Source organism: Pelophylax lessonae, assembly GCF_965119305.1.
Source record: "Pelophylax lessonae genome assembly, chromosome: 6".
In the NCBI taxonomy this organism is placed as follows: domain Eukaryota; kingdom Metazoa; phylum Chordata; class Amphibia; order Anura; family Ranidae; genus Pelophylax; species Pelophylax lessonae.
The window spans coordinates 240,286,456-240,305,267 of NC_138773.1; the positions used below are offsets into that span (position 1 = coordinate 240,286,456).

The 18,812-nt window shown below is 36.2% G+C and overlaps 1 protein-coding gene across 1 annotated transcript in view; it reads left to right on the top strand.

Moving 5' to 3' along the window:
- The window catches only part of LOC309558726 (titin-like), a 320,308-nt gene that overhangs the window by 94,161 nt on the left and 207,335 nt on the right, over nucleotides 1-18,812 (top strand). Inside the window, exons 46-76 of the mRNA XM_082261775.1 lie at nucleotides 331-612; nucleotides 705-983; nucleotides 2,411-2,689; nucleotides 2,783-3,061; nucleotides 3,165-3,449; nucleotides 3,549-3,827; nucleotides 3,921-4,202; nucleotides 4,307-4,585; nucleotides 4,681-4,959; nucleotides 5,055-5,333; nucleotides 5,435-5,722; nucleotides 5,818-6,096; nucleotides 6,186-6,467; nucleotides 6,560-6,838; nucleotides 6,942-7,220; nucleotides 7,329-7,607; nucleotides 7,700-7,987; nucleotides 8,187-8,465; nucleotides 8,658-8,939; nucleotides 13,027-13,305; nucleotides 13,394-13,675; nucleotides 13,764-14,042; nucleotides 14,150-14,437; nucleotides 14,632-14,910; nucleotides 14,999-15,277; nucleotides 15,368-15,646; nucleotides 15,740-16,027; nucleotides 16,150-16,437; nucleotides 16,827-17,108; nucleotides 18,049-18,327; nucleotides 18,423-18,704. Coding sequence (XP_082117901.1) covers nucleotides 331-612; nucleotides 705-983; nucleotides 2,411-2,689; nucleotides 2,783-3,061; nucleotides 3,165-3,449; nucleotides 3,549-3,827; nucleotides 3,921-4,202; nucleotides 4,307-4,585; nucleotides 4,681-4,959; nucleotides 5,055-5,333; nucleotides 5,435-5,722; nucleotides 5,818-6,096; nucleotides 6,186-6,467; nucleotides 6,560-6,838; nucleotides 6,942-7,220; nucleotides 7,329-7,607; nucleotides 7,700-7,987; nucleotides 8,187-8,465; nucleotides 8,658-8,939; nucleotides 13,027-13,305; nucleotides 13,394-13,675; nucleotides 13,764-14,042; nucleotides 14,150-14,437; nucleotides 14,632-14,910; nucleotides 14,999-15,277; nucleotides 15,368-15,646; nucleotides 15,740-16,027; nucleotides 16,150-16,437; nucleotides 16,827-17,108; nucleotides 18,049-18,327; nucleotides 18,423-18,704 — 8,721 coding nt within the window. The remainder of the gene's footprint in view (nucleotides 1-330; nucleotides 613-704; nucleotides 984-2,410; nucleotides 2,690-2,782; nucleotides 3,062-3,164; nucleotides 3,450-3,548; nucleotides 3,828-3,920; nucleotides 4,203-4,306; nucleotides 4,586-4,680; nucleotides 4,960-5,054; nucleotides 5,334-5,434; nucleotides 5,723-5,817; nucleotides 6,097-6,185; nucleotides 6,468-6,559; nucleotides 6,839-6,941; nucleotides 7,221-7,328; nucleotides 7,608-7,699; nucleotides 7,988-8,186; nucleotides 8,466-8,657; nucleotides 8,940-13,026; nucleotides 13,306-13,393; nucleotides 13,676-13,763; nucleotides 14,043-14,149; nucleotides 14,438-14,631; nucleotides 14,911-14,998; nucleotides 15,278-15,367; nucleotides 15,647-15,739; nucleotides 16,028-16,149; nucleotides 16,438-16,826; nucleotides 17,109-18,048; nucleotides 18,328-18,422; nucleotides 18,705-18,812) is intronic.

Below are 18,812 nucleotides of genomic sequence, written 5' to 3' on the forward strand. Positions count from 1 at the left end.
AGCTATCTTTTTTTCCAAAGTATTTTTTTTAACATACCATACACTAAGTTAGTTTAAGTTTGTTGTAAACTGTCTTGTACATGTCTTGTCTGCAATACAATTTGTGTATGTATGTATGACTGAATGAGGTTTATCAAACACTATTCAAGCAAGTGTGAATGTTCTATATGGCTGAACAAAACTATGGACCAAATGGCTGAACTTTGCAAGACCTACAAAATCATCTTCCTTATCTTCTTCATCTTCGTCTTCTTCAAAATACCTGTTGAAAAGAAAAACATTATCTTGTTTTTCAGCTTATTCTATTTGTAATGTTTTTTTTTTCTATAGAGCCACCATCTTTTGTGAAGAAGGTGGAACCCTCTTATTTGTTAAGACAGGGAGAGTCAGCACATTTACAGTGCAAAATTAAAGGTTCACCTGATATCCATGTCACTTGGTACAAGAACAACACAGCAATTACACCAAGTGAAATGTTTAAAATGACTTTCGACAACTCAGATGCTGTATTAGATATCACAAACATGAAAGTTGACGATAGCGGAAGTTACATTTGTGAAGCTCTAAATGACGCTGGCTCCGAAAGCTGCACTTCTGAAATTATTGTTAAAGGTTTGTTTGTTGAATCTACATAGTGGGTAGATATTATTCATAAATGTATACTGTTTCTGTAATAATCGTCTGATAATCTAATACTCTTCTAGAGCCTCCTTTATTCATCAAAACACTTGAACCAGCAGAAATAGTTAAAGGATCAAGTGCTACTCTTCAGTGTGAAGTATCTGGTACTGGACCTTTTGAAATTAGCTGGTACAAAGATAAGAAACAGATACGAAGCAGTAAAAAGTACAGGCTCATATATCAAAAGTCTTTTGCTTGTCTGGAAATCTCATCATTTAATAGTGCAGATGTTGGTGAATATGAGTGTGTTGTTGCCAATGAAGTGGGCAAGTGCAACTGCAGTGCATCATACAGGCTTAAAGGTTAGTATTGGGCTAGTATTAATTTTCATCTTCTTCTTTAAAAAAAAAAAAAATATTCTTTTTGCTTCTAACACCTCTATACCTCTTCAATTACCAACCATTATCTTCAGTATCTTTAACTACTAATATCTCTTATCTTACCGCCTGTGGCTAATATGTAGTTGAAGATCTACAACTTGAGAAGTGAAACCATGAAGCTTTTTCTGTGCCCTAAATCTGACCTCTGAACTATACATGAAAGAAATTTAATGCACAAAAAAATGCACTCAATATATAGATCAAGTTTGTAAGCTCAAGGAACCAAATCTACTTAATTTTGGAACATTTTAGCTCAAGGAACCAAATCTACCTAATTCTGGAAAATTTTATTATAAGAAGAATTTCTGTTGCTGCTTTCCATACTGTGCTACTACATTCAAAATTGTTTCACTTTCAGAGCCTTTGATCAGCAAAATAAATTAGGGGCATTATAGTCAGTAACGTGTCCTCTTGCTTAGGGACATCATTCCTCCTGCATGGGATCTGTTTTATCGTATGCACAAGTCTTTCATTTATCAAAGCTGAATTCTAAAGTTTTTTTTTTTTTGGATAGATAAGGGAAAACAGCAGATATTTTTTTTTATTGCTGTCTGTGTTCTCACTAGATAAAGTATCTATTACTGCCTGTTCTGCTAATGGTGCCATTGGGGAAAGAGGTGAGGGGTATTCAAAAGGGATGCAGACAGTTGTATTTTTTAAAGAGAATGGTGATGCTGGAACCTCTATCAGGCTTTTATTGGTTCAGAAAGTAAGATGAACTCCCCACAGCCAATAGAAATGTATGTCATCAGCACATCTTCGTTCTTCATATCTTAACTGATTTGAATGCATATAACTGTAAAAATGCAAAGCAACCTTTTTTGTTTCAAAACCTTGTGTTGACATTTTACTGGTAACTTGTATGTCAGTAAAGTCTCAGGAACGAAAAACGAATGTGTGCTGGTGTCATGTGTTGGTTGTTGCCTTATTGGTTTATCATACTATCCGTCTTGTGCACCAAATACTACTTAAGTCCTGTGTGGTGTGCAGCTTGAATAATTTAGCAGTGACATGGACAGTAATACATTTTTTTTTATAAAGATTGACCGTTCCCATGCTCTCCAAAACAGAAAAATGCTTTAGATGGAGTTGAGGTTTTTAATTTCACTTCTGCATCAGACATTTTGCTAATACTTAGCATTCCAATAACTATTTTAGTGGGTGCAATATACAAACATAGTTTAATAGGAGAGCATACTAATCTCTCTAATTGATAAACAATGACTTCACCTGTCAATAAATAACACTAATATTAACATTTTAAGATAAAAAAGTACTAGTATTTATGTGACTATAGCAGTTGTTTAAAAGGAAGAAATTCTCAGATTTCCTGCTGTCTTTCAAACTAGAACCCCCATCATTTGTGAAGAAGATTGAAAATGTCACTGCTATAGTTGGCAACAATATTTCTCTACAAGCCATTTTAAAAGGCTCTGAGGTCATCAGGGTAACTTGGATGAAAGGAAGAGATGTTGTCAGAGAAGATAACAAAGTCAAAATCACATTTGACAATAACATTGCCACTCTCCATATCAGCAGTGTGCAAGTTAACAGTGCTGGAAAATACACTTGTGTGGCTGAAAATGAAGCAGGAAGCCAAAGTTGTTTTGGAGAATTATTGGTAAAAGGTCAGTTAGTGATTCTTCTACTACATCTTTCAGATCAAAAACTATTTCCAGTAAGCTGAAACTTGTTTATGACATTATTTAACTTTATTTTAGAACCAGCCAAGATAGTCGAAAAAGCTGAATTAATCCAAGTGACTGCGGGAGATCCTGCCACTTTGGATTGCACCGTATCGGGCACACCTGAACTTAAAGTTAAATGGCTATGGCAAGGGAAGGAGATAATTTCTGGCAAAAAGTATAGGATCAGTTTTAAAAATAATGTTGCCTCCTTGAAGTTTTACTCTGCTGAAATTCAGGACAGTGGAGAATATTCGTTTGAGGTGTCCAATGATGTCGGTAGTAGCAGCTGCAAGATCACTTTTACAGTATTAGGTTAGTATGACACACAGTTATTGAAATTAGAATTAGTAAAGTTGGCATAGTTTTCAGTATGTTAAACAATTTGGTGATAAACCTATATTTCTGTCATAAACAGATCGAACTATTGCCCCATCCTTTACTAAAATATTGAGAGATATTGACAATGTAATAAATGTGCCATGTCGATTGGAGTGCAAAGTCTCTGGTTCTTTGCCCATGAAAATTGCATGGTTTAAAAATGGGGAAGAACTTACTCCAGACAAGTATAAGATATCATTTGTGGAAGGTACTGCCTCTTTGGAGCTAAGGCGGCTAGAACTGAGTGATGCTGGAATTTATACTTGTAAAGCAACAAATTCTGCAGGAACAAAGGAATCCAAAGGAACTCTTTCTGTTAAAGGTTTGGTTCATATGCCTTTCCTGCTACCTTTAGTTTCAATACTCCTTAATGCTTCTTTAAGGTTTTGATTTTTACATTGTCTGTTCTTCATACATTTAGAACCTCCAAGCTTTCTAACCAAACCAGAGTCACAAGATACCCTGCCAGGATCAACTGTGTGTCTGAAGACCACATTTAAGGGAACACCACCTTTGTCTATAAGATGGTTTAAAGGAGTGGATGAACTTAAAACTGGAGGTTCTTGCTACATTGCTAAAGAGAACACCAGCAGCTCTTTGGAACTCTATGCAGTTAAAACATCAGAATCAGGAAACTTTGTCTGCAAAGTCAGCAACATGGCTGGCGCTGTAGAATGCAGTGCAAACATATTTGTGAAAGGTTTGACTTCTTCTTTGCTTTTACAGCTATGCATACCTTCTTTTAGTCCTTTACCACAAATTTCTCTTTTCTAACTCTTTTTAAATTCTACAGAGCCAGCAACATTTGTTGAGAAGCTAGAACAATCACAGCTTTTCAAAAAGGGCGATGCTGTACAACTTGAATGTAAAGTAGCTGGAACACCAACTATTAGTATTACCTGGTTTAAAAATGACAAAGAAATTAAAGAAAGTGACGCTTGCAGTATGTCATTCCTGAACTCTGTAGCAGCTCTTAGAATTTATAATATACGTCTTGAAGACATTGGCGAATATGTATGCCAAGCTAAAAATGAGGCTGGTACAGATACATGCAGCTGTGCTGTCATAGTTAAAGGTGTGTTAAAGTATTTGCTTCTTCTTTACTCTTCTTTTATATACTCTTATTTCTATATTTTTAAAACATTTTATTTACTGAAAGGCATTTCTCTTGAAATACAGAACCTCCATCTTTTGTAAAAGAGTTTCAAAATATTGAAGTACTGAGAGATTCCGAAGTTACTTTGGAAGGCGCATTGGTAGGCTCAGCTCCATTTGAGGTTTCATGGTTCAAGGACAACAAACCTATTCGGAGTGGTAGGAAGTACAAAACCTTTTTCCAGGAAAATTTACTAAGCCTCAACATTCTAAGGTTTGACTCCATGGATACAGGAGAATTTCAGTGTAGGGTGTTTAATGACGTTGGAAGCTGTCTTTGTAGTTCGCTTGTGACTCTAAAAGGTTAGTATCACCAAACAAATTAAATAAGAAACTTTGTTTTAAAAAATTTAGCTTAGCTGTAAATTATTTCTTACAACTCTTCATCTATCTATCAGAACCCCCAACTTTTACAAGGAAAATTGAAAATCTTAGTTCCCTCATTGGAGGAATGGTTGCCTTCCAATGTTCTGTTAAAGGTTCACAGCCCATCTCCATATCATGGTGGAAAGACAATGATGAAGTTATGGAAGATGAAAACATAAAAGCAATATTAAAAAACAATGTAGCCACACTACACATAACTTCTGTTAAAAGCAACCTTGGTGGCAAGTATACATGTGAAGCCAAAAATGATGCAGGCGTTCAACGATGCTCTGCGGTGCTTGCAGTTAAAGGTTGGTCCCTTTTGATCTCTGCTTTTAAAACTTTAAATAAAAAGCAATTAAACTATAAACAAGTTCTAAACAATCTTATCCTTCTTTAACAACAGAACCTGCCACAATTATTGACAAGGCTGTCTCTGTTGATGTCACAGAAGGTGACCCTGCGACATTGCAATGTAAATTTTCTGGTACTAAAGAAATTACTGCCAAATGGTTCAAAGATGGAAAAGAGTTAAAATTTGGTCCAAAATATAAAATTAGTTATACTGAAAATGTATCCAGTTTGAAAATTGCTTCAGCGGACAAAAATGATAGCGGAGAGTATACATTTGAGGTACAGAATGATGTTGGCAGAAGCTCTTGCACTGCTTCTGTCAATGTATTAGGTTAGTATTCAGATATATTTTTTCTTCATTATATATATTTGTCCTTTTGGACACATTTAATTTGCAACTAACTTGGTGTTTATTTCTTCTGTGTTAATTAGATCTAATAATCCCACCATCATTTACAAGGAAACTGAAAAAAATGGACAGCGTCAAAGGGTCTTTTGTTAATCTTGAATGTATAGTTTCTGGCTCACATCCAATAACTGTGAAATGGTTAAAGGATGACAAAGAAATTCAGCCTAGCGGAAAACACAAATATTCCTTCCACGATAACATAGCATTCATGGAGATCAATGAATTAGAAGGATTAGACAGTGGGACCTACACATGCATTGCCACAAATAAGGCAGGGAAGAGTCAATGCAGTGGATATTTAACTGTGAAAGGTTTGCATTCCTTATTATTTCATTTCAGACAGAGCCCCTTATTTAACAAATTTAGCTAAACTTTTGTTTAACAATTTCTTATTTACTTATTTTAGAACCTCCATATTTTATTGAAAAGCCTCAGTCACAAGATACTCTACCAGGGTCTAGAGTTCAGTTTAAAACTGTTTTAAATGGCACCGCTCCAATGGTAATCAAATGGTTTAAGGATAGCAAGGAACTCCTTTCAGGAGCAAATCGATCAGTTTGGAAGGATGAATCTTCAAGTATCCTTGAACTGTTATCAGCTAAAGTTGCTGATTCTGGAAGTTACACAGTTCAAGCTAGCAATGATGTTGGCACAGCAACTTTTAAAGCAATGCTGTTTGTAAAAGGTTTGCATTCTTTTTTATCACACCTTAGCCTAATTCATCTTATTTTAGAATGGTACTGATGTAAACCTAAATATTTTATCTATATTTAGAGCCCCCACGGTTTGTAAAGAAGCCAAGCCCAATCTTGTTGTTAAGGAAAGGAGAGTCAACAACTTTCCAGTGTCAAATAACTGGCACACCTGAAATCAAGGTCACTTGGTACTTGGATGGAAATGACATTATGACAAGTGACAGATACAGTATTTCGTTTGTAGATGGAATAGCTACTCTTGAAATTATCAATTCTACTATTGAAGACACTGGAATATATGTTTGTGAGGCCACCAATGAGGCAGGTAGTGAGAGCTGCAGCATTGATGTTAAAGTAAAAGGTTAGTTATTAGTCCTTAAATATTTGATTCATTTATCAATACTTTATATATTTATACATTTTTAATAAGTCACTCTTTTTGTTAAATTGTAGAGGCCCCCACTTTTAAAACTGTATTTGAGCCAATTGAAGTAGTGAAAGCTTCTGATGTGAAGTTATTCTGTGAAGTTCTGGGCACACCACCATTCGATGTAACTTATTCAAAGAACAAAAAGGAGATTCGGAGTGGTAAAAAATACTCATTGGTTCAAAAGGAATCAGTATTTGAGCTGCACATTTTCAATGTTGACTATTCAGATGCTGGTGAATACCAGTGTACAATATCAAACGAAGCTGGAGGCTGTTATTGCAGTGCTTCGGTACATTTGAAAGGTTAGTTGCAAAAAAAAAAAACAAAGGTTATTCTCTATTTCTTTTTTTCTCTATAATTAGAGAACACATTTGAACCACATTTTATTGGCTTTGTCTTATTTAGATCCCCCAACCTTTGTCCAGAAGATAGAAAATGCTACCACAATCCTTGGAAGTGCTGCTGTTTTTCAATGTGCTATAGCAGGTTCTGACCCTATAACAGTATCTTGGATAAAAGGAGATAAAGTTGTAGAGCAAGATGAGAATACCCAAATTACCTTTGAGAACAACATTGCTACTCTCTATATCAGGACTGTTGATGCCAGTCATACTGGTAGATATACTTGCCAAGCTTCCAATGATTCAGGGACAGAAAAATGTGTTGCCTCTCTTATAGCTCAAGGTTAGTGCTAGGCTATTAAATATCACATTTTACTATATTTAGTTATTGAAATTATAAAACAAATCCTTTTTATCTTTTATATAATTTTACATTTGATTTGTAACACAGAGCCCGCACAGATAGTTGAGAGACCCAAATCTGTAAATGTAACGGAAAGAGATCCAGTGACTTTGTATTGTACCGTGGCTGGGACACCAGAGCTCCAAGTCAAGTGGTACAAAGAAGGCAGACAGATTATGCCAAGCAGATTTTATACCCTAAGCTTTGAGGATAACGTATCCAGCTTGAGGATTCAATCTGCAAGCAAGGAAGATAGCGGAGAATATATGATTAAGGTTGAAAACGACTTTGGAACCAGTAGTTGTACAGCTTTTGTAACTGTTCTAGGTTTGTATTAAAATTTATTTTATTGCACTTGCCAGAAAGTATTCAGCTAGCCCGTGCAGGTAAATAACTGGCTATATTCTTTTATTGGACAGATCAAGCTATTCCTCCATCTTTTACAAAAAAGTTAACAAAAATGGATAAGGTTCTTGGATCCTCCATTCAGATGGAATGCAAAGTTGCTGGTTCTTTGCCCATAAATGCACAATGGTTCAAAGATGGGAGTGAAATCTTGCACAGCGCAAAGCACAGGCTGGTTTGTCATGAAAATGTAGTATCTTTGACCATTGCTGACATAGATGTATCTGATAGTGGCAACTACAAGTGCAAAGTAATCAACGTGGCAGGAAGTGCTGAATGTAGTGCCATCTTGACCGTAAAAGGTTTGAAGTGATTTACTCTTTTTTCTTTAACTCCATTTAATAATCTCGTCGCTTTTGAATTCTAACAACAATCTTTAAATATAGGCTTTTGTAAATAGAATATGGTGTGCAGTGGTGTAAACACATCTTTCTAAAGGTCAATTATTTCAGGAAAATATACAATAAAAAATATTTAAACACTCTTTTTCCAACATCATAGAACCTCCGAGCTTCATTTTAAAACCTGAGAGTCAAAAGGCAATACCCGATTCTTTGGTGGATTTCAAAGTGGAAGTAAAAGGAACACCACCATTTGCAATTAAATGGTTTAAAGAAGATGTGGAACTCTTTTCTGGACCTAAATGTTTCCTTGGAATGGAAGGGTCAATAGGTTTCTTAAATCTTTTCACAGTGGATGGCTCAAGCGCTGGACGTTATACATGCCAAGTTACCAATGATGTTGGTAGCGACACTTGTAGTGCAATGTTGGTTGTAACAGGTGCGAGGATTTGCTTTAATTTTGTCATCTGTATGTTTGTCTTACTTTGTGTTTAAGTGTTTATTACTCTTTTGAGCTTGACAACTATTTAGCACTACACATCTGTAACCACCACTTCCTCAGGTTCAACCTCCGCTTACCGTTGTTGTTGAATTCAATTCTAATTGCCTTTTTCCCCTTTTGGCTTTATAGAACCACCAAAGTTTATCAAGAAGTTAGAGTCAACAAAAGTAACTAAACAAGGTGATTCTGTCCGCTGTGAGTGCAAGATCAGTGGATCCCCAGAGATCAAAATCACCTGGTACAAAAACGACAGTGAAATTAAGGCAAATGAGAAGTATACCATATCTTTCATTGACTTTATACCAGTTCTTGAAATCAACAACCTCAGCATCGAAGATAGCGGAGACTACACCTGTGACGCCAACAATGATGCTGGCAGCGCCAGCTCCAGTATCAAGATTGTAGTCAAAGGTCAGAAATGCCTTCCAAAGTATGCTCAGCTGACTTTTAGAGTTATGGACTCACCAACATGGCTTATGCTGTGCATGCAAAATATTTAGTGTGTATCCCCATTTAGTTTAGAGCTTATTTATATCCATGTGTTGTTGCAAAGCACATATTACCACAATTACACAAGTACATTTGTTGATGGATTGTGGTGCCATTCATTGTAAATAGCACCTCAATGCACTGGGACAACATATATGTTGCACCATAGTGCACTTTGTGATGTGTCTAATAATCGGGGCGATTTAATGCTTTAGAAGTACAAAAGTTTCAATGGGCTGTCTGAATCTAACTCTTGTTAATTAATAACATGAAGTGAATGGGCTTCCAGAAAATGTAAAAGTTTACTATGAAAAATTGCATATTTAATTTGCTAGTTCCTAGTTGCAAGCGGGATGGCACAAAATTAAGATTTGCTTGCTTGACTAAAACATCGTTTGGCACACATACATGTTTATGATTTACATATGGCATCTCTGTTCAGAAATTAGGTAGATTCCAATGCCTTTTCCTTCATTCCTCTCTTAAGGAGAAATGAGGGCTGGGGTAGAGGTATCTCTGAGTAAGCAGTGTGCTAATCGTGACAGCGCCATACTCTCCCTCACCACTCAACAGCTACCAGTGCCATCTTCGCTGAAGCTTTTTTGGCTGCTGGTTTTTCAGCCATGGTTCACCTGTCAATGATGCAATTCAAGCACATGCATCCTGATACAAGGCTCCAAAGATTCAGAGCATGAACTCTGAACTGCTTAGCAGGCTATGCTCATTAAGGCAAAAATGTTTTTTGTCAGATGAGATATACAACATTTCTACATTTCTTCTTTAAAAAAAAAAAAAAACTGTGCCTACTGGCAATAAGAGGAGATGGTTTCAAGCCTGTGTTTTTACTGCTCCTGTGGGGACCTATTGTTCTAGTGTTTCATCCCGCAAGGACAGGTATTGGAGGGACAAAAAAGGGAAATCTCACCAGTGGCATAAAAGACAAAAATAACAACTTGACAAAACAATGTTTTCTCTATAGCGGAATTTAAATATCAACGCTAAATTCTAGGTAAGCAGATAAATATACAGTTAAAAACACAAGCATGGTAGATATTTGGTGTGCCAAAAGATTTGTAATTCCATGCTAACAATTTTTTTGATCCATATACCCCTGCTAGAAAATACAGCACAACTTGGCCCAGAACACACCCCTATACTAATAAATAAACAGTAGCAACACAAGTATTCCTTCTGCTTACTCCACTCCCTCTTATTGTCTGCTTATTCCCTGTCAATACACATGCACTACAACAGGGTCAGATAGGCTGCTGGTGCTGGCAATCCTTATGCTGGGCAACAAGGGTGGCAAATATAAAGATGGAGTCAGGTACTTACATTTAGTTATATTTAAAGTGCCTTTTTTAAATAAATACATGACTACATTAACTGGTATTTTGAAATATCTGAATAGAGTTCATTTTTAAAGGGTAACTTTAAGAAAATAAAAGCAAGATTTAATTTAGCATATACAATTGCTACAAAAGTCTTGTTGTTATTGAATGTTTTTAAAAATTACCACATAACCAATAGCCATGAATAATCAAAAGCATGGTATATGATGTAGTATATAATATTAATAATAATAATAATAATAAATGAAATTGGGCTCAGATAATTCTAATTAGATAAAAGAAATACAATTGGAATTCATTAAAAGTAAAAATGTAATCTGCTGGTGGTGTCATAAGCAATGTCCAATATTATTTGCATGGTCATCGGTGCAAAGACATTATACAATATGCAGCTGTTCTACACCAGAGTCCAGTGCTGCTGAGTGGCAAGAGGGGGAGCTCCAGAGACATGTAAAACAGAAAACATAGCAAGAATCAGGTATATAGTGTATAGTGTAGAACGTTAAGTAAGTAAAATCAAGAAAGTTAAATAAGTAAGTAAAGATATTTATTGTGTAAACAATACGTAATGCATTCAGAAGCGACCCAACGGGCAGAGCATAGTGTATCCCAAAAGGGCAGAAGAGTCACTCAGATGTGCCATGGGGAGCTGGTCTTTGGGGAGCTTCGCCAAGCTCCAGCTAAGGAGAAGCCCTGCAGAAACTGGATTTGCCAGGCTGCACAGAGAACCCTGCCGCTATTAAAGAAATAGCCTGCATTTTTGGATTGGATGCTGGTGAGATGAAGCTCCCTGAAGACTGACTCCCGATGGCACATCCGAGTGACTTTTCTGCCCCTTTGGGATACACTATGCTCTGCCTGTTGGGTCACTTATGAGTGCATTATTTATTGCTTACACAATAAATAGCTATTGTTTTTAACTTGCTACACTATATACATGGGTTCTTTCTTTGTTTTCTGTCTTGTTTCTGTGAATAGCTTACTATTTTACCCAGAAGTCTGCACTAAGATACAAGTCAGATTTTGGGCATCCCCTGCAACATAAATGCCATTTTTGGTGAGATACTCCCAAAGCGAAATCATGCAAAGGGATGCAGACCTTGCCACTTTTCTCATTAGAACTCCGAAAGTACGCAGCTGATTGATAATTATAAAATCGCCCCATTCACATTTATTTTACACATGGATGCAGACACACAAACAGCTATTTCTTCAAAATAAAAAAAGGTAGGAATCTGCAACTAAATTTGTTATTATCCCTGTGATGTACATAGATCGCCCAGAGGAGATCACTTTTTTCTCAAGAAAAGTGGAGTTACTATTTAAAGCTACGTTCACTCTAGCCTGCATTGTAAAATGCAGAATTTTACCATAAAGGCTAGTGTCAGGGTTTTGAAGTCTCACAAAGTAACACTTTATTCATGTGTGTGCGCATCAGCACAGTGATGTGCAGTGACATGCAGTGCCATCCAGTTTGCTGTGGGAAAATGCACAAATGCTGCCTTTTTTGCACTGCACCGCACATAACACCATTGTTGTGGTGTGAATATGGCCCATAGAAAACATTTGTTTTCTATGTGCCCTAGCAGTGACCTGCATTTAGCCAGTATAGAAATATGAAGGTCACCACAAAGAGTGTGAATGAGTGCTTAATTATTGCATATTTGTATAATACCCTATATAGTTTTTTGGGTTTATACATGATAAATGTAATGTTAATATATTCTTTAGAAAGAAAATTAGGATCTGTTGAGAAGTCTATTTTAGACAAATGTATTTTTATAACATTTTGGCATGATGAAAAGACCAACTGTAAAGCTAACACATAAAGCTAATAACAGTATAATTATATTATGGTTTTCATATTATAGGGACATAATTAACAAGCTTAAAATCAGTTGGAAACCCCTATTTATATTATAGTTTTAACACAAGATTTTCACATTTTTATAGTTGGATTTGAATCAGAAAATGTGCAAATCCTGGGTACAAGTTGTGTGAATTTTGTGTGAAAAAATGTATAAATAGGCCCCTAAAGTTTTAAACAAAAACTAAAGGGCCGTACACATGGACTAAATATTGAGCGGTATGGCCAACAGTTTGGCTGGCTTCGGTCCAAGGGGCAGAAGCCAATGGCTAAGAGCACTGACCAGTATTTTCTGGTGGGCGGCCGCCCCCCCCGGCAGAACACAATAGCTCAGTGGGGGAAGAGCGCTGTACTAACATCGCATGGTTAGCACAGTGACTCCTCTTGAGCTCCTCAGTTTTTTTCTTTCAGCCCACTGGGTTGAACAAAAAAAAAAAACTACTAGTGTATACTAGGCTTTAGGGGTATTTTTCTAAAGCAGTGAATGTGACTTTCTCAAAACATTCTGCAGTGGAGAATCATTCACTGTAATTTAAAACACATAGAACTGGAGGATCCTCCAGAAGGGAACATTTGCTGAATATCAGATTCATTGCCTTAAAAATATGCTCCTGATGATTAACTGTAATATTTAATATATTTAATTTTTATAGGTTACAATAGGTAAAAATATAAAGAAAAAAATCAGCATGCACATATATGGCTTTGCATTGATAAGCTGGCTGGATACACATTATGAGCTACAAAAATTTAGAGAAGATTTAGTAATATATGTTCATTATTTTTATAGAGCCTCCTGTCTTTAGCAAGAAGCCTAGTCCAACAGAAGTCTTAAAAGGCGTGGATGTTAGTCTTGAGTGTGAACTCTTGGGAACCCCACCTTTCGAAGTGATTTGGTTCAAAGATCGCAGACAAATTAGAAGCAGTAAAAAGTACAAAGTAACTTCTAAGAATCACCTTGCTTCTGTTCATATTCTTAATGTTGAGGCCCCAGATATTGGAGACTATCACTGTAAGGCCTCCAACGATATTGGAAGTGATACTTGCATTTGTAATATAAAACTTAAAGGTAATGCTTTCAATCCCTAGCTCATTTCAAAGAAAATTTGCTCACACCCCATTCTTTATTCATCTTTGCTTTGCATTTTTCTGTTCAGAACCACCAAAATTTGTGAAGAAAGTTGAAAGCGTAACTGTTATCTTGGGTGAACCTCTTGAATTACAAGGACTGATCGAGGGCTCACAACCTATTTCGGTTCTTTGGCTGAAGGACAAGGAGGAAGTCGTGAGGGAGAGTGAAAACATAAAGATTTCTCACTTTGAAAACCTTGCAACTCTTCAGATTAGAAAGGCTGAACCAGCTAATGCTGGAAAATATATATGCCAGATTAAAAATGATGCTGGGATGAGGGAGTGTATAGCAAACGTGTCTGTTTTAGGTAACTATAAAAAGGAGATAGAAACTAGTTTACTTGGCATACGTGTTAAACCAGAAAAAAAATCATCATATGTCATTTTTTTTTTCAGAACCCGCAATAATAGTAGAAAAGCCAGAACCTGTAAGAGTCACTGCAGGTGATGTCGGGATTATAGAATGCATAGTGGCAGGCACACCAGAACTTTCAGCCAGCTGGTTCAAAGATGGCAAAGAGCTGACCAGCAGTCAGAAATATAAGATTAGTCTATCCAATAAGGTAGCCTCAATTAAAGTCCTCTCTGCAGACAAAAGTGACAGTGGAGAATATACCTTTGAAGTGAAAAACAATGTTGGAAAGAGCACCTGCACTGTAACAGTTGATGTTCTCGGTTAGTTGTTATATCTTCTGGGCTTTACCCAAATAATAATAATAATAATAATGTCTGTAAATAGTTCTTACATAAAACATTAATTTGTTTTTGCCTTTGTTGATTAGATCGTGTATTATCTCCTTCTTTCACCAAAAAATTGAAAGAAACCACTGCAGCAGTAGATTCATCTGTTCAAATGGAATGCAAAATTACTGGATCAATGCCTATTTCTATTACTTGGCTTCACAATGGAAGCAAAATCTTCAGTGGAGATAAATATGAGCCTGAATTTTCTGATAGTCTTTGTGTTTTAAAAATTAATTACTTGGAATCCTCAGATGCTGGAAGCTATACTTGTGTAGCAGCAAATATTGCTGGAACTGATGAGTGCAGTGCTACTCTAATTGTTCAAGGTCAGTTACAGGGATGGAGGGTAATCTTCTTTACTTCTTAATAGTCCTAGCCTATTTTTGCTATTTATTTCTTTTTTCTTCTTCTATCTTTAACAATTGTAAAGCAAAGTATCTTTATTCTAAAGATGCGCTGCAGTGAACCAAAACGTATTCTTATTGCTTTAAATCTTATGGTATGTGTTGTAATTCTTCAGAACCACCTTCCATTGTGACAAAGCCTGAACCACTTGAAGTCTTACCTGGAATGAATGCCTCTTTTAGAAGTGTTATTAGGGGAACACCTCCTTTTAAGGTACACTGGTTTAAGGGAAGCAGCGAACTTATTTCTGGAACTGCATGTCTTATAAAATTTAAAGATTCAGCTGCCATCTTGGAATTATATGAAGTGAACACCACCCATAGTGGAGACTACACGTGTGTGGTTTCTAATGATGCTGGAAAGGACTCATGCACTACAACACTGTTTGTAAAAGGTAACTTTCTTTATTCAGCTGTGCTTATTACTTTTAGTCACTTCATTTTCAAAAGCTTTGCTAATGCTTTTGTGTATTCTTGAATCAGAGCCTGCTACCTTCTTGAAGAAAATTAAAGACTACAATGTAGAAACTGGTCAACCATTTATTTTGGAGAGCACATACACTGGCACACCTCCAATTTATGTTACTTGGGAAAGAAATGGTGTAGAGATAGTGCAAACCGAACGATGTAACTTAACTACAACAGAAAAATCTTGCATCCTGGAACTCTTAAGTAGCTCCAAAGAAGATGATGGCGAATATACTTGTCGGGTTGAAAATGAAGCTGGGCAGGATATTTGCCAATCTATGGTCACCATTCTAGGTTTGTGTTTGTGATTTTTCGCTGTATAATTTTACAGATTTTTCTTAAGGTTGGGTAACATTTTTGTTACTGGAATTATTTTTATTATAGAACCACCCTACTTTATTTCAAGTATTGAAGATGTGGAAGTGACAGTTGGTGACTCAACATCTTTGCAATGTCAAGTTGGTGGCACTCCAGAAATTGTGGTTTCTTGGTACAAAGGAGATACAAAACTCAGGTCAACTCCAGGTTGCAAAGTGTACTTTTCAAACAACATAGCTACTCTTGCTTTCAGCAAAGTTGACAAAAATGATAGTGGTGAATATGTTTGCAAAGCAGAAAATTCTGTGGGATCTGTTTCTTCTAAGGCGGTATTTACAGTTCAAGGTGATTTTTTCTTATGAAATTAAAACATTTACCTCTTATCTCTGGTTTGGTTGAGGGGGAACAACTTTTCCTTAAATACTCTTTTTTTTACAGACCGTCAACTTCCACCTTCATTTGCCAGAAAAATGAAGGATCTGGAGGTCACACTCGGGCAGCCAGTTAAATTTGATTGCCGTATTAATGGTTCAGAGCCTATTGAGGTGTCTTGGTATAAAGATGGTGTACCTTTAACTGAGGACAGTAATGTGCAACTGTCATTTGTGAATAATGTAGCTACTCTTCGTATACTGGAATCAGAGAAGGGCCATGCTGGTCTTTATTCTTGCACAGCAACCAATGCAGTCGGAACTGCTTCTTCTTCTGCTAAGCTGACAGTCTCAGGTTTGTTCCTTTATCATAATCTGGTTGTGGTCAGACTTTGCTGATTTCCTTGCTGGCTCACAGCATAAATCTTTAAAATTTTGGGAATACTAAGTTATTTTGCTATTTATTTTGATTTATAGAACCAAAGAAACCACCTTTCTTTGATAAAAAAGTGGAATCAGTAGGTGCTGTGCTTGGGGAAAGTGCAGACTTTGAATGCCTTGTTTCTGGAACACAGCCAATTAAGGTGCTATGGACCAAAGATAACAAAGAAATTAAAACAGGTGGAAATTATAAAATCACATACATTGGCAACACAGCTCACCTGAGAATTGTAAAAGTGAGCAAAGGAGATTCTGGCATCTACTCTTGCCTTGCAGCCAACGACGTTGGGAAAGAATCTTGTTCAGCTGAATTGAGTGTGAAAGGTATTCTGTCATACATGTAATGTTTAAAGTTTTACATACGTTCCAAGAAGCCTAACAGATGTAAAGGGAATGAACAGTATGTTCTTTGTTTTGTGTGCATCTCCTTGTTTTTATATTCAGGGTATGTTTGCTATATCATACAGCTTTTAACATTAACTGAAAAAGCTGATTAATCAATAATTCTTCAGGGATACCTAGATACAAAACAGCATTCATAATTACTTTCTTACTTAGAGTTTACTTTTTTGCACATTCCAACACAACTTCTTAAAACATAAACCTACAAGAAAGGATATACACATAGCAAGGTACAACAGTATGTATTAGTAATACAACTACACAATCTATTTTATGTGACAGGCAGTTACCTTTCTCCTTTACTTCTCTAGAACCTCCAAAGTTTGTAAAGAAGCTAGAACCTTCACGGATTGTGGCACTTGGTGGCTCTGCCCATTTTGATTGCAAGATTAGTGGATCTCCAGAAATTAGAGTTGTGTGGTACAAAAATGACACAGAACTTCAACCAAGTGAAAAGCTCAATTTATCTTTTGCTGACAATGTGGCTCTTCTTGAGATTAATGATTTCAGTCCAGAAGACAGTGGGGATTACACATGTGAAGCTCATAATGATGCTGGTAGTGCAAGCTGCAGTACATCTATCACAGTAAAAGGTGCCAAGTTACTATTATTATCTTTTGTGTATATTTATTATTTTAGTCAATACAATCAAATTACTTCATGCTAGCTTTAAAAAGAGCTATACATATTTTTTTAATATATGAAGTACAGAAATCATACCTAATATAGTTTTGAAAGAATAATCTTGCTAGCCCAAGTTCCTAATAACTGGTTATCCAAGGTATAGGCACTTGAGTTAGCCATTGATGTAAATCTGGTAATAGATAAAAAATAGATTGCAAATTAGTTTTTTGTCTATGTAAAAAAAAAACAATTTTATTAAGATGCAGCAAAAAGTTATAATTATGTAGTAATGGTGAAGACATGAAAAAGACAGTTACATGCTTTTAAAATGCAGTTTCTGATTTTCTTGAGAATCCATGCTAGTCTAAATTAGTCACATGGAAAACAAAGTAATACTTTTTAGATCCCCTCCCCCATCCCCTTAGCTTATTAGCTGACATCGTTATGATAGGACAAAACAGAAATATTTACTTCATAGAGGGCTGGGTTTGCTTTGATGTCATTGGTTACACATTTTCCCATCATCAGTAATAATATAGTTATCTCATATGAGCCTATTTATATACTATCACAATATTTTAAGGTGGACGAGGACCAATAAAACTAGTAAAAAAAAGAAAATGTTTTGTATAGAAGGGACTAGCAGAGAGGTGTTGCTTTGAGCGCCCAAAGTTGTTGAATCCAGGCTCCACTAATGTAAGTCCAGTCTTGCAGTCAGCTGAGATGTGTTTTCAATTCTCAGTTATATAGATTTTTAGAGCCATGTACCATTTTTGTAATTATTGATTACTTACCTTATATGCTGGTGTAAAGGAGGAAGTATGGAATAGGCTAATGTTTTCTCATAGCAGAAAGCAGCTTCCTAAAAATTTGTTTAGTAAAAAAAAATGTTTTTTGTTTTATTCTTAGAACCCCCAATTTTTGTTAGAAAGCCTAGTCCAGTGGAGGTTCTGAAAGGCATCGATGTCAGTTTTGAGTGTGAACTTTTGGGAACCCCACCCTTTGAAGTTGCCTGGTTCAAAGATAGGCGACAGATTCGAAGCAGTAAAAAGTTCAAACTCACTTCCAAAGACACCTTTGCTAGCATTCATGTTCTTAACGTGGAGCCAGCTGATATTGGTGAATACCAGTGCAGGGCAGTCAACGAAGTTGGAAGTGACAACTGTGTCTGTGCTATCAAGTTCAAAGGTACTGTATACTAACTTATCTTTAAAAGTATGTCCTGCCTTCCTCCTTTAAAGTTTATTTCATGAGTCTTCTTGGACACTTGTCTTCTTCTATAGAACCACCGCGATTTGTGAAAAAGCTCAGTGATGTCACTTGCTTTTCTGGTGAAGCAACTGAGTTACAGGCAGTTACTGAGGGCTCCCAGCCCATTTCAATTACTTGGCTAAAAGACAAAGGAGAGATTGTCAGAGAGAGTGAAAATATCAGAATTTCTTATGCAAACAACATTGCAACATTGCAAATTGCCAACGCAGAATCCTTAAGTGCAGGAAAATACACCTGTCAGGCTACAAATGAAGTGGGCTCTCGTGAATGTGCATCTGTACTTTCTCTAATAGGTTGGTAAACTATACTCATAATTTTTAAGTAGCATCCCTAAATTCAAGGTTTTAGCTAGCAAAATTGTCAAAAATAAACACATATTTTCTTTCCCTGCACTTTAATTT